General features: G+C 42.0%; 2 protein-coding genes across 3 annotated transcripts in view; one reads left to right on the forward strand and one right to left on the reverse strand.

Annotated features, from left to right (window-relative positions):
* The window catches only part of ASPH (aspartate beta-hydroxylase), a 109,043-nt gene extending 100,802 nt beyond the window's left edge, over positions 1-8,241 (forward strand). For both annotated transcript variants that reach the window (XM_056482974.1, XM_056482976.1), the window contains exon 26: positions 4,030-8,241. In XM_056482974.1, coding sequence (XP_056338949.1) covers positions 4,030-4,180 — 151 coding nt within the window. In that variant the 3' untranslated portion in view covers positions 4,181-8,241. The remainder of the gene's footprint in view (positions 1-4,029) is intronic.
* Positions 6,489-22,503, reverse strand: part of CLVS1 (clavesin 1) — a 100,212-nt gene continuing 84,197 nt past the window's right edge. Inside the window, exon 6 of the mRNA XM_056482978.1 lies at positions 6,489-9,463. Coding sequence (XP_056338953.1) covers positions 9,376-9,463 — 88 coding nt within the window. The 3' untranslated portion in view covers positions 6,489-9,375. The remainder of the gene's footprint in view (positions 9,464-22,503) is intronic.

Here is a 22,503-nt window from a genome sequence, read left to right on the forward strand (position 1 = left end):
TCACTTTAGGACATTCCTGTGAACTCAGATTGGTGGTGACTGCATGGCATTACCATTACGTGGCTGTTTGGTAGCTGGTGTGAACAAAACAGTGGTTTTGCTCTGCTGCCAAGAGAGCAGAACTTAACTACCTCCTTGGTAGCAACACTCCCTCAAAGTCAAGAGCAGAAAAATGCCTGTTGCTGCAGACAGAACATACAGCATGTCAGTGTCCATATTGCAGAACCTGGGTCAGTTTGATACACCAGACATATTCATTTCACATGTAAAACCCTTGAGAGCTGACTACAGCTTCTGCTGAAATGTGTTAAGATCAGTTGCTTACAGCAAGAGCTGTACATTCAGAAACACGGGTGAGATTTTCCCTGGAAGCACTCAAAGTGTATCTACTGCTGGCAGTGAAAGGGCTTTTATTTTTCCTTCCCTATGGCAGAGGAGGTGTGTGAACTACTGTCAGAGGGAATGGTGCCAGGAGGAAGACTTACCTTGAGCAATTTCCATTCCTTTCCTCCTGGTGGTTCAGAGCAGTGGTGAACTGGTGGTCCCCAATAGGAGAGCTGGCTGGAAGAGGAAGGTTAGCATCCTGCCTTTTCTGGCCTCCTGTGCCATTGCTGTGTGTGTGAGAGAGCAAACAGAAACAATGCTTGGTTACCTCTGTGCCACCCAGCGTGGTTGTTTAGAGGGTTACAATGCAACTCATCATTTGATGGACAGGCAAATCAGCGCTGTCTAGTGCTGTGTTTTACTCCTTCACTTGCAGAAGAGTTTTTTGCAGCTGTCTGGAAATGGTATGCCTTGTGGTTGAGGACTGAAACACCTCTGCTGTGAGGAAAGGCTGAGAGAGCTGGTTTCTGAGAAGAAAAGGCTCCAGAGAGACCTCATGATGGCCTTTAAGTACTTGAAGGGAGCTTTAAGGAAAGATTGGGACGGTTTGTATCAGACAGGTTGCTACAGAACATGGTGTAATGCTTTTAAACTAAAAGAGGGTGAATTTAGATTATATATAAGGAAGAAGTGTTTTACAGAGTGGTGAGGCACTGGAACAGGTCACCCACTGGGATTATAGATGCTCCATCCCTGTAAACATTCAAGGTCAGGCTGGACAAGGCTTTGTGCAACCTGATTGAGTTGAAGATGTCCCTGCTCATTGCAGGTTTTATCTTTAAAGATTCTTTCAACCCAAACTATTATGATTCTATGTTTTTTTTTCTGTATAGCATTGATCATTTTAGGTCACTTGGCCATTTTGAAGTCCCAGCTCGGTAAAGTGCAGGGCATAATGCACAAAAGTGGTGGGTAAATAATATCTAGTTGTCAAAATCCAACATCACTGTCAAGGCAGGTAACCTTATGTTGAAATGAAGGTGAAGGTACAGCCATTATGCAGAAGCCAGTCTGAGATCTCTCCTTTAACTGGTGACACTAGAGCTGGTATAGAAAATATCTGGAAACTACCCCAAAGTGGCTCAGCACCAGAGCAGAACAATATGGTCCCTGTGTTACCACTGAGAAGTGTTTCTCACACCATCAGGCTTCTAGAAAATATTTATTTGCATGCTAATAGTGGGGTTTGTAGCCTTTTCAAAAGGGGCTAATAGTCCTGTCAGCTTTATGACTTTTTCTTTGTTGTGCAAAACAGCCAATCCCATTATGATGCAAATGTTAGATTCTGGGTTTTAACCTCTGAAGCTACTTCATCTGGGTGCCTGGGTTTTTATTGTCCTTAACTGAGTTGCACTTTCAGGCTATTTAGAGCAGTTCTTTTCAGGCTTGATTTAATTAAAAAAAAAAAACAAAAAACAACAAAACAAAACCAGAAACAAAAAACTCAAAAAACCCCTAAACTAACCGAAAACCCAGCTACTTCCCCCAGCAAGAAAAACATTAGATCTCAATTGTTCCAGACAAAGCAAAACCAAATCCCCCCAACCCTCCCCAAGCACCCCCACCAAACACCCCTGGTGTTGCCTCCCAAAAAAACTCTACCCAAACCCACCCAAAATAAAGACCCCTACCGCCCCCCCCCAAAAAAAAAAAAAAAAACCTCCAAAAAAACCCCAGAAAAACCAAAAAAATAAACCAACCCAAAAAACCCAAACCTATTCTACAACCCAAAGTGTTCTGGAATTTTTTTTACCACATTATAGCATTGCAAGTGATTTATTCCCGTGGGCTTTAATAAAATCAATGTAACTTTAGTGCAATACCAGTAACTCAGGGTCTGTGTGACATACAACATTTTTGTTACATGATCATATCTGAAACCTGCAAAAGGCTGTTTATCTGGGCCTTTAAGGCATGTGCAAGTCAGGGTGAATATTTTTTACTATGTTATGCTTTCTGATTTGTCTACTCTTGTTTAAATTATGTTTAGCTGACTATTTCAATTGATTGTATTTAAATTTCTCTTCAGAACACAACACCACAACCCCACAAATTTTGGTGGTTAGTTTTTTCTTTTGTTGAGTTAAAAATATGGAGATCAATTGGAAGTAGGAACCTAGTTTTCACCCTGTTTCTGAAAAAAGATAATTTTTTCTTTGTAAACGAATACAGCTGAATGAGCTTAAGCAATGCATTTCCATCTTTGATGGCAAGGCCTTTGTTTCTTTACCATTGTTACTGTTCATAGTGCTTACTTCCCTCTGAGGCATCCATCCTCTTGGATTGGTTCAGCTCCTGAGGAATCCTGTTAAAAAATTGTGTGTGTGTTCATGGTAGAGTGGCTTTAGAAAGGAATGTTTCTTTGACCATTGTTACCTTGACTGTTCTTCATCCAGTCTCACCTGGAGGTGTATAATCAGGTGTTAAACTTCTTTCCAAAATTATGAATCCAGGTCTCAGCAGTCTGGAGAAGCTGCCAGCTGAAAGGTGATTGAGTTCAACAAAAGCAAATGCAAAGCCCTGCAGCTGATAGCAGATAAACACCTTGCAGCTATAGTGTCTGAGTTAGAAAACAGCTTTGCAGAAAAGGGCTTAAGGACCCGAGGGGCCAAGTTGAACATGACTTATAATCTTCTTTTGTATTGATGAAGTTTAGCTGTGTTAGTAAATTTGTAGGAGGCAGTTTGAGCACTACAAGTTTTTCCTCTCTCTTCTACATTTAAGATACTGCCTTGGAGTACTGTGTCATTTGGGACACTTTAGTACAAAAAAATATCATTGATGAACTAGAGGGACTCCAGTGGAGGATGAATAAGATGACTAAGAGGAGAAACTCAACAAACTGGTTTGGAGTCTGGAAACCAGAAGGCTAAAGGGTAGCCTAGTTATTGTCTTAACTACTGATGGTGACTGTGAGGAAGACAGAGCCAGACTCTTTTCAGAGAGGTGCAGTTGTAGAGTGAGAGGTAATGAACACAAGTGACAGTGAAGGAACTTTCATCTAGGTAAAGGAGAGTTTTCACAGTAAGATGGTGGAGTGCCCATGGTTGTGGATATCTCATGCTCTTCACTAGTGGATTTTTTATTATTTCATCCAACCTCAAAGTTGGATCTAACTTTGTAGTGAATCCTTCTATGAGCAAAGGCTTGGACCACATGACCTTCCAAAGGCATTGTTCTGGTTCTTAGAAAAAGCAAATGGATTTAAAGTAGTTTCTTTTTGAACCATATGACCACGTTGCTAGTCATTCCCTCAGTTTCCATCACTTATGTACATCACTAATGTATCTGATTAGAAATGAAGAAAAGTGGATTATCACACAAGTATTATACCCACTCCCTGCTTAATGGACTCAAGTCATTAAAAGTATAATAAATATCATAAATGTCTGAATGTGTTTTTGAGCATAACTGTGCAGAATGAAAGGGAAGGATCCCTCAATAATAGACTGATCTTTCTGTAGTATATTTAAAGCTCCCATACACCAATCTCTCTGAATTAGGCAATGAAAGCTTGACTATGCAATCTATAGTGTTTAAATCTTTCTTGTATGTCAAAGAGCATCTTCAAAGCTGATCTATAGCTCAACCTGCTCCATGGCACTTCAAACACTACACTAAAATATGTTCTTTTCTGTTTTACAGAGGCTGGGAAGAAGGGAAGGTCCTTATTTTTGATGACTCTTTTGAACATGAAGTATGGCAGGATGCTGAGAGTTACCGCCTGATATTCATTGTGGATGTGTGGCACCCTGAGCTAACGGCTCAACAGAGACGTTCCCTGCCTGCCATTTAGGGGGCTTCTTCTGCTCTGGGGAGCAGAGGAGTATCAGCTCCTTTGGAGTACAAAACAGGATTAATTTATCCAGCACACAAAGTATACAGGCATTTTAAGGGCAAGAAAGTGCAAGGATGACATTCTGCAATCAAAGTGGATTTGGTCTAAAAGAAAAGAGAAAAAAAGCCATGTTTTGTTTCATACTGATACAGCACTGATGTGTATTGTTTTTCTGGCTGCAAGTCTGAAAACATAACTCTTGTCAGCCAAAAAGCAATAGATCTGGATTTTCAAACTGAGGAATGTGCAGATGTTTTTGCCATGTTTGTATTTTCTTTACAAAACCAGTAGATCATTCACCTGCTCGACTATGTTCAGCCACAAGATTTATGATTTTACATCTAGGGAACACTTCCTGGCCTTCTGTCTGGGAAGCAACATGTAAGATATTTGCAAACATATGCACACAATTGACTTTGAAAATCAGTATCAGGTGTAATGTTAGCTGCTTTAGGCATAGAACATGTCCCTGTGTTATCACTGTAGATAATGTGAATGGATTATGCGTGTTTTGTACTTTTTCTACCTGAGTAACTGTATTTTTCTAGCTTAATTATGAACAAATCTTCTTTAAGTAACCACTATTTTTTAAAAAGGTGATATATATACAAGTGTGTCTCTAGCTATCAGCAGAAGGAAAACACTGTATACGAACAAAATCCATTTTTGCCTAGTGTGGCCTTCTTTTGCCTTCCCAGAAATGTTAACAGAAACTTGCATAATAGCTGCCTTTTTGTTTTTCTAAAACAGAATAGTTCTCTTTGTAAGCTGGTGACCTTCAGTTTGATAATGTGATTTTGGAAAATGTTGAGCAAATCTGACATTTTTAGGCTCAAATCTTGAGTACTTGACAGTTCTTAGGATTATATGGTGAGCTGCTGTTTCTCCTATCATTACAAAAGCTTATGGTTTGATATCCTTTTTCTACCCAGCAAGGGTCTGGGGCCCCTCCTTCCAAGGGTTCCTCTTTGGCTGCCCTTGGGTGGTAAAAATAAAAATAAAAAAGAAGAATTTCTTTGCTTTGGGCAGAAGAACAAGGTCCAACTTGGCTTTCTGCCAGAATGCAGAGCAGACAAAAAGCTTCAGGTTATTAACTCATATTAACTTCCCCTGCCAGCATCCTACAGAGTGCTAGAATGATCCTCTAATTGACCTAGTGATGTTTTCCTTGTCTTGAAATGTGTGACATAATGCTGAAGTAGTCTGATCTCAGTACTGTTTACAGTATGGTCTGTATTTGCCATGCAGAATTTACTAGATGGTAAAAAAGGCTTTTCTCAAGAAAGAAAACTAGTTAGGTGTTGAAGCAGCTGGCAGATATTTTGGGTCTGCACTGTTAAATGGGAGATGGAGCGTGCAGGACCCTCCACTTTTACCTTCTAAGAACACTAACAGGAGAGAGATTGCACTGCTGATGTTCATGGCTGGCTGTTATCTCCTCACCTGCAGCACCAGCTGGGTGTGGACAGGTGTGCTGGATGCTCTGGGCATCATTACTGAGGGCTGTGAGTGACAAACACTAAGCAAGAAGACACTGAGATTACTTAGTCTCTGCAGCTCTGACTTTGTTGTCCAAAAGACACAGAACAGGTTTTATCTGTGTAGTACTCAGTGGTTTATTACTGCAGAGTCTACATTGTGGCATTGGAGTATTGTGACCTGAATGTCACATTTGCTGAAGCAAACTGCAGATAAGAGCTTTGCATTCCCATAAACTGAATGCTTTTCAGATTCTTGTATTTTACTAGGTAATTAAATCTTGTAATGCCATATAGCACATGGTGACTGCACCATAAATTAGTGTAACCAGTTTCTGGAAGTGTGCACTTTAATTTCCTTTTTTGAATATTAAACTGATAAACCCTCTCTTATCAAAAGTCACTTTTAGACAACCAAGATAATTAGCTTTTTAACATGTTGTCCATATCAAAAATAATCATGAAACTATACACAATGTACAAGAAAGTAACAGTTCTCAGTTATTAATAATGAAAAACTGTAAAGATTTATAAGTCTCACACTTTAGAAAATATAAAAATACTTTTGGAGATCATTTGGATAATCATACAAAACTGGAAATAAGGTACTTCTTATTCTGGGGAGTAAAAGAGTAAAAATGTTTTTTAAATATCCTGTTAGCTGTCAAGTCAGAGCCCCTATTTTATATCTTTTTGAAGTGATCAAGCAGTACAAATTATAAGGTAATTCTCTAAAATGAAGACAGTGTGTGTAAAGAAAAAAGCAAGAACTTTTTAAACAAAAATTGATGGTTAGGAATATTTTTATTAATGTTGCATTTTAGTTTCTATAGATCAGAGTAAATACTAAAGGAGTGGTAAAAGCTTTGGAGCTTTATTTGTGAAAAGCCATGCCGTCCTTCAGATTATTTCATTGTTCCTTTGAAGGCTCATACTTTATCTTGTCCAATTGCAATTGGTGAATAGATAAAATTGGCAAATAGATAAAAGTAATCTCCCCAAGATATGTGTGTGTGCCAGAGTAGCACTGTTTATTAGATTGTGTGGTGATACATGGGCCATTTAGAAATCTTAAGTGCCTCAAATAAGACAAGGTGTTCCTGCAACACTGAAGGCAATCTGTTCTGTGCCCACCTGTCAGGGAGCAGAGTGGATAATTTTGTTAGGTACAGTTACTGGATTAGCTCTATACATGGGGAGGATACATAGAGCAGACTGTAGAAATTATGCAGTGAATTACTGGCATATCATTTTAGGTGTCCCTGTTTGCCAAGTGGTGTTCTGTCTTCAAAAAGCATTTCAACATTGGAAGTGCCAAGGGAAGAAGTGAAGGGAAGTATTTTTTCCAATGGAAATCCATTGCAATTTGCATTTTTTCGTTAGATTTATTTACAGAAGGAAATGGCAGACAGGGCAATATAGTTTGTAACACAGTATGTACTCATCACAATGTTAGGAGGTGGGTTCCACCCTGCCTGCTGCTACCTTGCTTGCACAGAATCTGTGTAAGAGCCTACAGTTAAATGCAGGCTTCATAGTTATATACAAGGCATATGTATTCATTCATATCACAGTTAAAGAAAGGAAATAGTTTATCCTTTGTGAGGTTTGATCCTCAAGGACTAGATTTCAGTAGTATTTGCACTTCTTGGGCAAGACAAGATCCACTTGAATGAACAGTGATTGTAACAGATCATCACAAAGATTCAGTGGCAGTGGGATAAGTGTATTAACAGAGAAAAATCACAAACCAAAGTATTTCTTCCTCAATGCTGCAGTATAATAGCAAGTGTCTTTTTGTCTCTTTGGATTTTTACTTTCTGCTTTAAGCACATTCTGTTTGACAAATCCAAATGCCTTTCAGTCTCTGAGCCCAGAGAAGAGAAAGGAGCTGTTACAGGACTTGACATCCTTGTTTCTTGTAATAGGTGGTGATGATGTCAGGTGGGGGGGGGAATGGAAGAAACCCCAAAGATAAATGGGCTCAGTCATCTTATTTTTTAATGTTCCTGCAAGCTTCTGCTTCTTTTTCTGACTCCTGTGTTGCCTTGCTAGGACCATCCACTGCCTTAAAGACTGTCTCTATCCAGGCCAGGCTTTGTATCAATGACATGCTGCTGCAGTAAGAGATTAGTCTGAGTGAGGTTATTCTGTACAAAAACCAGTGGGTAAATCCCAGGTGTGTTGATAGGATCTGGCAGGATGTCCTGTCTGCCCTGTGCAGGCATAAAATGTTGTAGTAGATAAAGGCAGTATTTTGTTAGTGCATCTGTTAGGGCTGGCCATGTCCACTTGAACTATGTCATCACTTCAGCCTAATGCTTGAGAATTCAGTGGTTGTTCCAGTGCCCATTAAAAACCCTTGTGCTCATTATCATCTCATTTTGTATGTATGGTTTACACTGCTACCTTTGATATATTGTTGCCAACTGCTTGTTCTAGTAAATTGTCAATGTATGGCAATTTAATTGAAGATTTAAAGTGTGTACAGTGATTGTAACCGTTTTAGGAAATAAAGTCACTGCACATGCAATCTGATAACGTTGTTGTTTTATTTCTTTAATCCAGTTTCCATTTCAATGAAGTGATGGTACTCTCTTTGCAGCTAGAGCAAACAGAGATATAACAAACTGATCTTTGGCATTTCAGTTCTTCCGTTCTTCAACATTTCCTTCTAGCAGAAACTTGTACTGAATAATTAATTCTCAGTTTTCCTTTTTCATTTTGGCCATGGCCCACATCTGCAATCAGCATACCTTTCTGGCTACCCTTTTCCCTGACTGCAGACAGAAGGGGGTAAGTGGCTCTGCAGAGCTTTCATTTGCTGTTGTAACCTAAATGAAACAATCTGGATTGAACCATTAATCACTGCTGGATTTGTCCAGTGTGTCTCCCTGAACCACCCCCTGTCACATGTGCACACACATGCACACGCACATGTTTTATAGGCTCCTGAGTTGCCTGTGGGAATTTTAATCATTCTTAAAATCAAATAATTGCGTTTCAAATTGTGTCTGCTGCTCACACAGCTCGTTCCACTTAGCTGACGGTTTTAGAAGGGCTTCAAAAGTTAAGAACAATTTTTGCTAGATAGTGAAATGTGACCGCTGTATAAGCTGCATGGATGAGGCAGTCACAAAGTGTCATGTTGTATGGCATTATGCTGGCACTGGGGTTCTTTTTAAATGCAAAATCCTTCTGTAGAACTCAAGTACTCTATATGCTGATGATTCTGCCCTCTAACCCAGATTACCCTTGCTGATTACAGTGTAAAGTTTAATTCTGAGACGCTTTTCTTTAAAACTCTTACAATCTTCACTTCTATAAAATGAATATCCCTGACGGAGTCTTCAGGAACACTATTAACACACCCTGGTTTCTTTAAACAGAGAAAGCAGTCCCACCATTTCCAGTATTTTAATGTCACGAGTCAAACAGAAAAAAAAATAAATTGTTTTGTCTATGGACAGGCTGCTGTGTCAGTAGAAGTTTCTGAGTTCTCGCCGAGCGCCGGGCGGACAGATGGCTGGTGAGAGTTGTTGCTTGGTCAGGAAACACGAAGGACTTGTTATCAAGCTGGACACGTGGGCTTGTGTGTGTGTCTGTGTGTGGTGTGCTCTGTGGGCTCTGGAGTGGTGGAGGGCTGCTCATGGATCTCCTCTGGGCACGTGGAGCTCAGTCCAGAGCCAGCAGTGGCTGGGTGTTCTCGCTTTCCCCCTGGTCCTCGTGCTTCAGCGTGCCAGCTTCCACCACGGACTGGGACCTGAAGGCAGAGAAACACACCTGCTAGTGAGGCTAGTGCACTAGTGATGATGCTCTGCAGGAGCACTCACCTCTCTGGGGTCTCCCTGCTTCCTCTTATGATCTTTGCTTTAGTCCATTCTCATCTTTATGGCTTTTCAGTTCTTTTCTGAGGAAAGCATAGGGAATCTGGGAAACACTCCTTTAAATACAAGCAGGGAAGGGAGTCACTGAAGATCTCAAATGCTTTCAAAATATTTAGTGCTTACCCACTATCCCTAGTGCTGAATGTGCTCAGCAGCTTGAAGACCTGGCCCTGCAATACCACAAGGTCTGTTGCTCTCAGTGTCTTCCCAGGAAGAGCTACGTGTACAGCTGCTCACTGGGAAGAAAAGTCATTTGCACAGGTGCTTGCAGGGGCAAGACACAGCTCATGCTTGTTGCAAATCTTGAGAAAGACAAGTAAGCCACATTTTCCTGATGTAGGCAGAGCTTCCAAGAGGTACCCAAGACCAATAAAGAAGACAGAGTTAATATGACAGTGAGGGAGCTTCCAGTGTGCCCAGTCCTGCAGTTTATCTCCCTGTCTACAGCCTTGAAGGATAACTTTATTCAGGATTAGTCCATTTAAAATACATTTCTGTCTTCAAGGTGGGAAGTATAGTTTATAATTATTAGTGGACTAAAAAATCCCAACACAGGAAAAATGAGCAAACACTAGAGAAAGAGGAGCATCATGATTTCTTGCAGTAACAAAAGCTGAATGGGCACAAAATTGTGGGAAAATTCAAGACTTATTTCATTTTCTCAAGTCTGGATGCTGTCATATTTGCTTGCTGAGCAATGGAAGGAGGATCTGATGAATTTATTGTTACAGAGATTTGTTATCCTCCATTTTCTCTGCTTTGGGCTAAGAGTTGCCTCCCAATTTGGAGGAGACAATGAGCTTCAGACCAAGATCACTGAGTGAATCTGGAACTTTTAGAAAGGGAACTTTTTCATAAGGGGGGGATATAGCCACCCAGACCAGGCATCCACATAGTGCATAGTATTGTTTCAAAGAGCCAGTCTGCTCATGGACAGCTTTTAGAATTAGAGTAGCTCTCATTCCATACATTATGCATTTAGCTCCCAATTGTTCATTTATGCTTTAGCTATTTTGTGAGATTAGATGTCACCTCTCTTTTGATAAGGATCCTTAATAAATTGCATCCTTTGGTACTGCAGGACTGAACACCGTGACTGTGAATAACTTGTATGATAATTATTCCTATTCTTATGCCTGAAGCTTTCATTAAAGCATAATAAAAAAATTTTCATTTAAAAAAAATCTCCAAAGAAAGATTACAAAAACTGAATGCTCAATGGGAAGACTTTATGCCATAATTTTCAAAGAAATTATGTTTGCCCAAATGTTTTCACTGCATATTTTTTACAGATATGTGACATGAAGAGTGATTTATGATTGCATTTTAATATAGAAAAGCAACTGATTTGGGAGATTATGAAAATGATAATTTGCATATTTCTAGTATGAGGCAGCAAAAAGGAATCATGTGGCTTTTGAACCATTATGGAATGGGTTGAAATCGCAACATCATCAGGTTTTTATTTTCTTTTTGACTACCAGATGAAATTATTATTAAATAGTACCTGATCAATACTTGTCACCAGTGTATCGTTTCTGTTTGACCCACTGCCCTTCAATGGATATAAAAAGTTGTGTATCCTTTGCAGCATTTCCCAGCACACAGCTGAAAGTTTCTGCTCCAAGTCAGCTGTGAAAAATCTGATTTTTTTTCCCTTTGTAATCACTGCTGATCATCTCTGCTCTCATCTCATTGCACAGTCAAAAATTCTTGCACTCTGTAACAGCAAGGTACCAGGTTCTCTACCATACCAGTACTTGGATGGACACCACATAATCCCAAATTCTGTGTGCAGGTTTGTTTCCTATGCTGTTTCTTTTTACACAGAAACAAAATATTCAGAGCACTGAGTAAATGTGTTTTTACCCACCTGACCTCCAAATTCCAAAAGCCAAATTATTCAAATGCTGTGTCCAGCCATTCTGTGATTCTACCAGGCACTGTTAGGAGACTAACAGGCCTGTAGTTTCCAGGGTCCTCCTTCCTGCCCTCCTTGAAATTGGGGACTTTTGCCAGCTCTTGGTCAGCTGGGACTTCTCCAGAACACAAGACCACTCAAAAATCATCTAGAGAGGCATTGCAGTGACATCAGAGAACTCTTTGGGGATTCTCAGAGGAATCCCACCAGGCCCGATAGATTAGCAGGGATCCAGCTGGAGCAGCAGGTCCTGCTCAAGTTCAGGGTCAGCTGGGAGTTGATCATTCTCACAGTCATGGTCCTTCAGCTCTGGGCACTGAGATCCCCTGGATTTTTTTGGATGTAGAAATTCATACAAGACAAATACTATTTGGAAGAAGCACCCTATCTGTTGGTTTCATTTGGCTTTTGTGTATCTAGCACACATTTATTTCAAGGAAAGCAGTCACATTCTAGGTATGTGCAAGTTTACACATTATTTAGGGGGGTTTGTATGCTGGCTCTAGCACTGAGCCTAGGACTAAGACTAGTTCTTATTTTAGAAGTACTGCTACCTGTTTTTTTGGTTTTTTTTTTTTTTTTTCATTTTGTTCAGAGAACTTCCCAACCACATTTCAAAATTTTAAGACAATCTGCTCATGGCTCTCAGAAGGGTGTGTGTGTATCTAATTAGACTTAACCTCCTATTGAAAATAAACTGTAGTAAGACACTACAGTACCTTAGCCCTGACTAGTGTTTGTAAATTGCAACTATCTTTGCATTCAAAGGACCCTTTTGCACAACAATTTAAGCCAATTTTATTTAAAATGGTAAGCGAGCAGTACAAAATTTCCTTGTTTGCAAGCAGGGCTTAGGCTTTGGCCCTGTCAATGCAGTGGATACTGCTCTGGTGGTATCCCATGGCCAGCAGAAGTTATTAATTACACCAGACAAAAGCATTTCTGTCTTTCCATATCAATATGTTCAAATTCCTGATGGGCTGGAGTAATAGAGCACAAAAGAAATATCTCAGTCATACTCAGTGACAGAAGAGACAGCAGACATAGATGGAAATACAGGAACTTCCATTTTTTTACTGGGGAGTGTTTAAACACTGAAACAAATTGCTCAGAGAGGTTGTGGAGTATTTGTGCTTAGAGATATTCAAAATCCAGATGGACACAATCCTGGACAACCTGTTCTAGCTGACCCTGCACTGAGCAGAGGTTTGGGTAGAAGATCTCCAGAGGTTTCTTCCCCAACCTTTTTGTGATTCTGTGCCTACAGAAATACCAACGTTTCTGAATCATCCCAGTTCATTTTTCTCTATCCTGACAGGGCAACTATTTTCTTTACAAGTCAATTATGCCTTTGGGGTGTCAGCCTTCACAGGGTGATGACATTCAGCTGTTAAACACAGATATCTACAGCCATTTAAGGCACTGTAGGGTATCCAGAACAGCTGATTAGATATCTGAAGGTTATGGCTCTTGGTTTTATAAAAGGCCTGTAGAGGACTCATGTCCTTCTGGAGTAACAGATGGAGGCCAAACAGCCATCACAGTGCCCAAAACCATTTAATTATACTTTGCAGAATGAATGCAGATACTTTGTAATGTCCAAGAAATGTCCAAGTCATTTTGACCTGAGCTAGATATGAACTAATAATCTAAGCAGGAAACAGAAATTGCATTGGCCTTCTCCTGTCAATACATTTTAGTCACTTGTGTTTTGATTCATCTCATCATCAGACATCTATGGTCACTGTGTGCTATAAATGGCAGAGAAATAAACATTCTCAGGGTGCTATTCATCTGACTTGTTCTAAACATATGGTATAAACATGATTCATGGGTTACCTGCATTCAAGTCCCTGCTCTGATGAGTTCTCATCTGTTAAAACCAGGAGAACAGATTTCCTGACTGATGATGCAATGTTTCCTAGATACCCTAGCCACAATTGTCTCACACCTCCAATATTCACCTTCACTATATTACTTTCAGTACTCACCAGAAATGTGACACTTGTACTGTGTGTTCTGCAACTCTGGAACTATAAATTAGTATCTGTGAATTCTAAATCTTCTGGTTTCCTTCCTTTCTCAGCTAAAAATTCTCAGTAACCAGTCTGAAAGGCACTTGGCTGTGGAGGATCTGGTTGACTCGAATTTTAACACAAGCAGACAATTGTTTGTATCACACAGATAGGGTCACTGCCCTCAGCTGGCAGACACTGTGCCTGTCTTCCTTTAACATGATCCCTGTGGGAGACTTAGCTCCTGTAAGAGTGCATGATCACATTGGATCAGGAGCTAAATCTGAAGTAATTAAAAGACAAGTCAATGCCCACAGACTTTACTAATCTAGATTCCAAGGCTAGGTAACCTTGCTTAGGAGAACTAAATGAAAATGGAAAGAGAAATGAATTCTCAGTCTCACTTCTGAACCCTAGGTACCATTTGAGTGTGGTCCATTTAAAGTGTCAATCAAACCCCCCATGGTTGTTTTACTGTTCAGCAGGAATATTTGGAAGTCTGGAAAATCAACAATACCCAGCTGTTTCTCCAGCAGGCTGGCCATATATTTCAAATGACAGCACTGCATAGGTATGTACATCAATGTCTGAGAGAACAGATGGCTTTATGTGTGTGGCCACTTTTATGCAGCTCTCTCCAATTCAGTCAAAAACCATGTAGGAAGGCTGGATCCTCACTGTGCTGCTTTCAGAAGGCTCTTCTCAGACTATAGCTGCAATCAGCTCACAGGAACTGATGTTTGTATGGTACCAGTTTTGCTTCCCATAAAAAATACAGTACAAAATCCTGGGCTGAGCTAACAGTAAGTGCCAGTGTATCACAGCATGTTTGTCTTAAGAGACATCTTCCAATTCTCTGATCCCTCATTCTGTACTCTTCCTCACAGGAATGCTGATATGCTGCAGCCCTCAGGAGTGGGGATGTCTTTGTGCTGGGCTCCCTTTCAGAGGCTTTGTGAAGGAAAAAGGAGGCTGGCATGTTTTCTTCACTAAATTCAGGAGGCTTCAAGCTCTCAGAGTGACATGCTGCAGATCACATTGAGTGACTGTGCCTCCCATCTGCTCACTCCCCTTAAATTCCATTCAGATTTCAACAGTACCTTAGGACTGTTCATCTTCTAGTTATCCATTCCCTTTATATAATATCATAAGTTTGGTTTTTTTTAAATCACACTCATGAATGTTTGTGCTGACAGGGTCTGAGGGACATTTCTTTCTCTGCCTTTCTCCCTCCATCAGACTGTAGAGGGGAGTGCAGCATCTCAGGCATCACACACCTCACTCAGGAGTATGGCTTCACCAGGTGGGAAAAACAAAGCTTTCTCCTTGGTACCACAGAAACAGTGCAGATGAACAGGTGTGAAGTAATGGTGGCCAAAAAGTACCCTTTTGTCACTGAAAGTGCTTGGAAAGGAAGAGCTCCCCAGGAGGTGTGGGCAGATGAAGCAAGCTCTGCTCAGCAGTGCACAGCCCCAGTGAGCAGCCATGGCACGTGGTTCTTCCCAGGCTCACAAACCCTCCCAAATCTCTTGCCAATGCAATTTTACAGCTCCTACACTGCTGTTGGCTCACAGCTGTGCCTTAAGACAGCAGAGTGTTTGTCACAGAGCTGCCCAGAAGGGCAGCTTTGGTACACCAGCCACAGCACTGCAGAGATGCAGCAGCACCCATGTCCAGGGCCCAGGTGGTCAGCAGTCACCATCTTTCTTTCTAGTGAGAGATCTCAGCCTCACTGAAGAGACAACTGCTGCAGAGTGACCCCAGCACAAGACCCCTCATCCTCCCTGTGCACACCAGTTCTCACCATGCCCCCTTGCTCCTGGCCACAGCTGCTCCTCCCCACCCAAGCCCTGAGCACAGCTCCCTGCAGGGTGTGCACACAGGGGTAGGGATGGCACTGCTCCACATCTGCCTGAGCATCCTGACCCATCCCTTAGCCATCACTAACTCCAAGGATGCAGTGCATATCCTTTGGCACTTGCTGTAAAAACAGGTTTCTGATGGGCTATGACAAGTTCTCGGCTTATTGCAGACTCCCTGGATTCTATAAACATACAGAAATGTTTAAGTATGTGACACACACACACAGTCTCATGCCTCCAGGCCACTGAGACCCAGATGGAACCAGAGCATATGCAGGGCAAATGCAGCCAGACTCCTCTGGCAGGGCTTATATCCCTGAGAAACATGGACAGGAGCTGGTCTCATGCCATCTGCCTTGAGTTAGGGTGCACATCTGAGCCTTTTTTCATTACTGTGGATTTGCCTGATATCTCCTGCTCCTAAGTGTTCTGAGATTCTGTGTCAAGGTCTTGCTTCAGTCCAGGGCAGGAGAAAGGCATGGGTGGGAGCTTTTCCTGTCCATTTCCTTTCTCTGCTATAGACTGAGTTTTCTACATGTTTTTTTTTTTTTTTTTTTTTCTCATAGAAGGAATAGGAGCACCTGCTTCAGCTAGGAGTGCCTGGAAGACCCTTAGTCCTCTGGAATCCAATATGTCACCTATCACATGGTAAGCCTAGCCATAGGATCAAACAAAGACAACACTGCAGCAGCAAACATCAATTTATATCAGACTCAGCAGAGCTGTTAGAAGTGTGCAGAATTTGATATCTAAAAAAAGAATTTCAGGCCAAGTAATGAAAAAAATTTCTTCTCCTACTTTATGAATATTCACACATGAACACACACACTTCTCATGACCACTCATGCTTTTCCTGCTTATCCCCATTTCCATGCCCACTAAGCTCTCTGTCTAGCCCAACAGCTTCCTTTTTCCAGACAATCCAGTCCTTCACTCCTGCCTCATCTTTCAGTCTGCCTTTTTTAGCTCCCATTCCAGTGACTCCAGTTCTCAACATCCCAACCAGATCTGCCACTGAGTCATGATCTCTTCACTGCTGTGTGGCAATAACAGGGAGGACAGAGCACTAGGAGCAAAGAGGATCAGTCTTTCTATTTCCCCATCATACATCAAAAGTTTCCTGACCTTCAGAAGAGCAGCACTACAGCCTGAAAGCAGCCCTGCAGATGTAATATTTAGAGTGGAAAGTCAAGCACCACCACAGGATGAAAAGCTAAAATGTAGGTTGTGGGAGCAGCAGTCCCTTGACCAGATGTGTGTGGGAGTTGAGACCCATGCATTGCACCCTGGCCCCAGGAGCACTCTCTGCTCTTCTTCAGAGGGCTCTTTGCTCCCTCAGTGCTCAGCATACACACTGCTGTGCTAGCAAGTGGCTTTTTATTTTGCTTTCTTGTGGTAATTCAGCATGTGGCTCTGTGGCACATTTTCTGCATGTTAGTCCAAGCTTGCTCTTGAGATAGCCTTTTTTAATTCCCTCCTGAGCTTTTCTGTGGAGTTTATCAATGCAGTACTTGTGTGCCTCCTAAATACTCATTCCCTTACTGCCATAACATGACTGTGAGAGTTGGTTTTCTTTTAATTTTCATTTTGCATGCAGAGAGCTGAAATGCAGTGAGATTAGGGTACAAGCATTACTCTAATGGGGTGTCCAGTGCTGAAGGATTTTGCAGAGCCCTCAGCCTTAAATAGCAGCCTGTGTGTTCAAAGCACATGTCCCATGGATTTCTGTTGCAGGCAAGAGCTGAGTATTTCTGGAAATTAGACCCCAAAGTCTTGACAGGTTGAAAATAAGCAATGTGCAATGCCACCATCTGTGTGAAACTCAGCTTAAGATACTTGCCAGGCTGACACAGGGGCTCAGGGGGAGAGGGAGAGCAGGATCTGCTTCTCAAGGGCTGCAGCAGCAGGCTGACCCTGGTCTCCATCAGCCATTTCCTTGCCCACCAAGACTGTGTCCTGGCCCATCTGCTCCCAGTCCTTTGTGTCTACCCCATCTTTCAGTCTGCCCTGTGGCTCCCATCACAGTGACACAAGTCTCCAGAACCCCAGATGAGTTCCCCACTAAATCCTCTCCTCCCCAATTCTCCTGCCACTTGCAGGGAGGATGAAACCCTGTGAGCATAAGGTGTCAGTCTTCAAAATCCTGGCTCCATGCCTTGCCATAAATTGGCCCAGTGCAGGGACAATAGTGATCAGCAGTAAAAGTTGCCATTACAAAAGCCCTCTGCACCCCATGGCCCAGGCAGGGGATGCACATTGTGAGCACTGAACCATCAACCCAAGCTGAACAAGTTTATTTATGTTGGGAGGCCAAGCTAAAGCATGAGGCAATCTGTGGGGCCATTAAATGCTAAAATTAAATATGTTTCTACAGGGCATGTGTGAATTGCCCCTTTCAAAGGCTTGTAACTCAGCCAGATGTAGGTGGATTTTTCACAGGACAGCAAAAGACATAAGCAGTGTAAAACCATTTGTTTTATTAAGTGTCATGTCTCTAATCTAAACTACTAAAGTTCTGGCAAATTTATAGCCAGTTGAAGACATAATTTACAGCACAATATTTTAGGCAGCCTGAACAGCACTGGTTCTGCCATTCCCACCTCTAGCCTGCATTTTTGCACCCAAGCACTGGGAATTGAGTGCTGCAGGCAGATGAAATGAAACCCACCCTGTCAATGACCCCAGAGAGCAACTGATTTCCTTCCTTGTCCCAGGGTACCCCAGCACCAAGCTGCCCATCCCTCCTGTCCTTGGTTCAGCTGTGGCTTTGCAACTCACTTGGCTTCTCTCCCTACAGGCTCCTGAGGATATTCTGCACACCTCCCCTGTAGCCTCCCTAGGACCTGCTAATGTGCCAGATCCACCACTTGCTTTCTATTTCTTTCTGATGTATTCACTGGATTCTGTTTAAAAGTTATAAAACTGTTCAACAGCTAACACTGTATTACTAGATAATGCTTACATGACATGATATGCATGCCCCTGGGACACCAGCTTTACCACCAATACATGTCTCATTCATTATCTGTGTATGGGGGAAGTATTTCTGCAGAAGCATTCAGAAAATCTCCTTTATTTGAAATAGTTTATGAAAAAATAGTGAATGTAATTGCATTGTAGGTCTCGTGTATTATAGAGTTATTTTATCACTAGTTTTTCCCTTTTGCCCCAACACAAGTAGAAATGTACCCCAGCTGCAAGCAGAGAAACCCAGGTGCCATCCATGGGCAGTGGGAAGTGTTCACACATTTTCATACTGATTTTATTTGCTGGTATTTTACTACTTCTGCAGTAAATTGGTGCTGACTGTGAACCAGCATAAAACATGACCCATAAAAGCAGAAACATATGGTGAAGGAACATTAAGGTCATGCTAAGGATAACAACTAGAAAGGTCTGCCTTGCAGAGCCCAGCTGGGCATATGGAGAAACGAGTCTGAGCAAATAAAAACCTTACATAAGTCACCCCCAGGAATGGCCCCTTTTGGTTCTAAAACTGTTCCAGTCTGCATTAGTGTGGACCAGTTGTAATATCCTTCCTTCTGGAAGCAGGATCCCATTTCTGAGAAACAGCAATTAGTTTCAGCACTGAATTCATTTGAATATCAGAGCTTTTGAAAACACACACATCAGGAGGCAATAAGGGCTAAACCCTCATCTGCACTTTAAAATCCTTTCACTCTAATCTGGGACATAAACATCCACATGCTTTAACTCAACATCATGGGGCACTGGGGCAGTGCATTCCAACAGGCTTTTTCCACTGCATTTTCAAAATGCATAATATGGGGCTTTTGATGAACCACTGAGTCTTTGGGTGCTCAGGTCCTTTAGGGAACAGCCTCAAGTTGTGCCAGAAGAGGTTTAAATTAGATATTAGATATTAGAAAAAAAATTCTACACTGAAGGGATTGCAATCATTGGAACAGGCTTCCCATGGAAGTATTGGAGACACCATTCCCCTCAGGTATTTAAAAGATGTGTAGATGTGTAGATGCTTAGGCACAAGGTTTAGTGGTGGACTTGGGTTAATGTTGGACTTGATGATCTTAAAGTTCTTTTCCAACCTACATTATTCTACAGTTCTATGATTCTTTAGGTTTCTATTTTACAGCAGAAAAACATAATGGTGTCTTAATGCACAGATTGTGCATGTTCATAATCAGTGTACTTGGGTCTACTTTAAAAGTTTTACCTTAACTCTGAATTTGCAGTGTCTCTGATAAACTTGACTCAGTGCTAGTAATGCTCTTGTAACTCATGTTATCCTCAGAATAATTTTTAACCCCAAATTTGAAAAAAATTATCATTAATTGAATTTTGATTAAGTAAGTTTGATTAAACAATCCAGGTTGTTTAGCCAGAATATATATGTAGTTGTTAGGTAAAATTCTGCGTCTCTGCAAGGCAATTTTAAATTGCAGTAGGTTTTCAAACCTGTTTGCACTGGCAGCAGGCTAAAATCTAGAGCTCTTTTGATGCCTGGGAGGGCAGAGAAGGAACATTCAGCTCCCAGGCTGTGCTTGGTGCCTGTGCAGGGAGCAAGCAAAGGCAGAGAAGAGTCTTTGTCACTTGGACCAAAGATCAGGTTCAGACGTCAAGAACTGACCCAGATGCAGCTGAAGAAGGGCAGTTCTTGTGAAGAAAAGTGAGTCACAGAGAGGGAACATGCTGCTGCAGCTGCTGGACCCGAGTGCAAGAGCAAGGGTGGCACTGGAGAATAAAGGAAACCTCAAAGAATGCAGCTCTTCCACATCTTCCCCAGTCACTGAACCCATCCCTGGGGATGCTCACCCACTGCCTTTAGGTACCCAAATAGCTACAGGATCTCCTACTGTTGGGAGAATGGGGTTAAAAATTGTGCCCTATTGGCACAGTGATATGCTGAGAGCAGTCTCTGACTCTTTAACTGCTAGGCTTAACCATCCACCATTCCTTAAACTGCTCACCCAGATAAAACCTCCAGCTGTTCCTAAAATCAACACCTCATCAACAAAGGCCAGCATGAATGCCTCAGGCAAATGCTTTTGTGTGAGCTCCCTGTTGACTCAAGGCCCCTTTCTGACCATCAGAGACCACAGAAGACTTGGCCACAGCTGAAAGGGAGGTGATATTCTTCCCTGTGCTCCAAAGTTTTGCACCATTTACATTGCTCTGAAATCCCGAAGTTCTTAAGTGACAGGATCCTGGATGGATGCAGAAGAGATGGCCCAAGATAGGGGAAGGGTCTGTGGCTGCTCCCAGGACTGTCTAATGGGTGCTGCCAGGCTCTCAGATTAAACTAAGATTGCTGCATTAATGCTGGTTTACTACCTTGCCATTTCAGACTTCACTGAGCTTAATCTTAATAAACATACATTCTGAATGGATTTTTATAATTGTTGCTTCCCCCTCCCCCCCAGTCATTAAGGCTCATTATGTGGAGTAATCAGCTGGTTTTCTTTGTTTCTTATCTGTTCATAGAGTACTTGGGATCCTAGATAATACTGCAGATGGGAATGCCATTTCACTTTTGCTTTTGCTCCAGTGGGACTTAATGTGGTCACTGGTGGAAAAATTGTAATGGTTTTGATTAAAGGTTTTCCATATAACAGACACTTGGCAAATCTCAAAATTTTCAAGATCATGTCACTGCCTAGTCAGTGGCAGTCTTTCTCTAAGGGGATTTTCAATCCTTTCCCCATCTACAACTCCTCCATTCTCTGAAGTCAACAAGGGCTCTTTCTTGAGAACAAATCTTGTGCTAGTTCAAGTCACAGGGAAAGCCACCCCTGCCTGTGACTGGGAGGAAGAAAATGTTCTGGTTCCATTGCTGTTAAATGGAGCAGAAATTGGAGTCTAATGAGACTTTGCTATGCAGGTTTAATCTCCTGTAGCCCTTCATTAGTCTTTCACTCCTGTATCAGTTAGATGGTCATACTGGCACACTGTTGCTGGCCACTGATGACAAACAAACCAACTCTGCTTTGCAGCCAAGGTATACCTTGATCAGCTTACACCCCTTTGATCTCCTGCCTAATGCCTAAATTGTCCTTTTTCTCAAATACTTGTTCTCTCTCCCCAAATTTTAGTCTCTTCAAATCCATTCCAACCTTTGCTCTCTGAAGCTAAACAAACCACTGTCTCCTATAGCTTCTTGCTGGAAAAATATGCACTCTGCGTTCCTCATCCTCCCCACAGTTCTCAGGTGAACTTGTTTCAATTCACATGCACCTGCCATGGTGGTAGGAGCCAAAGCACTGCTGTCAGCCCTAAAGCTGACCTACAGACAGGCACCTGCTCCAGCTTCAGCCCCTCTCACTGCTGCTTGGTGCCTCATTTTTTCCTGGTCTGCATTTGGACATTTATTTTAGTTCTCAGTTTGGTCCCAGGCACATCTGGAAAATTGCCTCCTTCTCCCCCACCAAATTCATTTGCTAACATAAGTCATGTGGCTACAACAGTGTTTTGGTCAGTTATTCTCTGATTCCATTTCCTGGCACTTTTCTTCTAGATTTCTCAGCCTCTCTGCTACTAAAATTGCCAGACACTCTTTTTGGAGTAGGTGCCATGGGTGAGCTTCTCTCCAGGTGTAGAGGATGGTGGCATTTCATTTCACAGGGACACTTCTCTGTGGTCACAGTGCACTCAGTGGTTATAGCAGCACTGAGCTCAAAGATTCCAGATGCTTTAACACTCTGCTGGCCCAGAGGCAGCTTTAGCAAGGATGGGCCTGTGTGGCTTTACAGCAAGTGGTCACAGAGCCAGGAGGAGCTGCAGCTCTGCACCTTGTCATGCAGCAGGACAGTGCCACAGTAGGGAACAGCCTCTGTAATTTCAGCCTTCCAGGTGAATCCAAGCCTCATAAGCTCTGCCCTCCCCTGCAGCTGGTTGCTGGGCAGGTAAACCTGCAGTGGGGTCTGGGAAGTCAGAGAGGAAATGTCCCATAATTGTTCAGGCTTTTCAGCTTAAATTGCAGAAACCTAAGAAGGCTCAGTCTTTGCATATCTTCCCCTTCCAGTGGAACATGACTGCTAAAGAACAAGTCAGTGACCTTGACCTTTTGTTTTTTGTTAAACCAACCTTTTCATCAGAGAAACACATAATTAATATGTTACCTAAGAGTGTGTGCCATGAAA

The sequence above is a fragment of the Oenanthe melanoleuca genome, chromosome 2 (assembly GCF_029582105.1).
Source record: "Oenanthe melanoleuca isolate GR-GAL-2019-014 chromosome 2, OMel1.0, whole genome shotgun sequence".
In the NCBI taxonomy this organism is placed as follows: Eukaryota; Metazoa; Chordata; class Aves; order Passeriformes; family Muscicapidae; genus Oenanthe; species Oenanthe melanoleuca.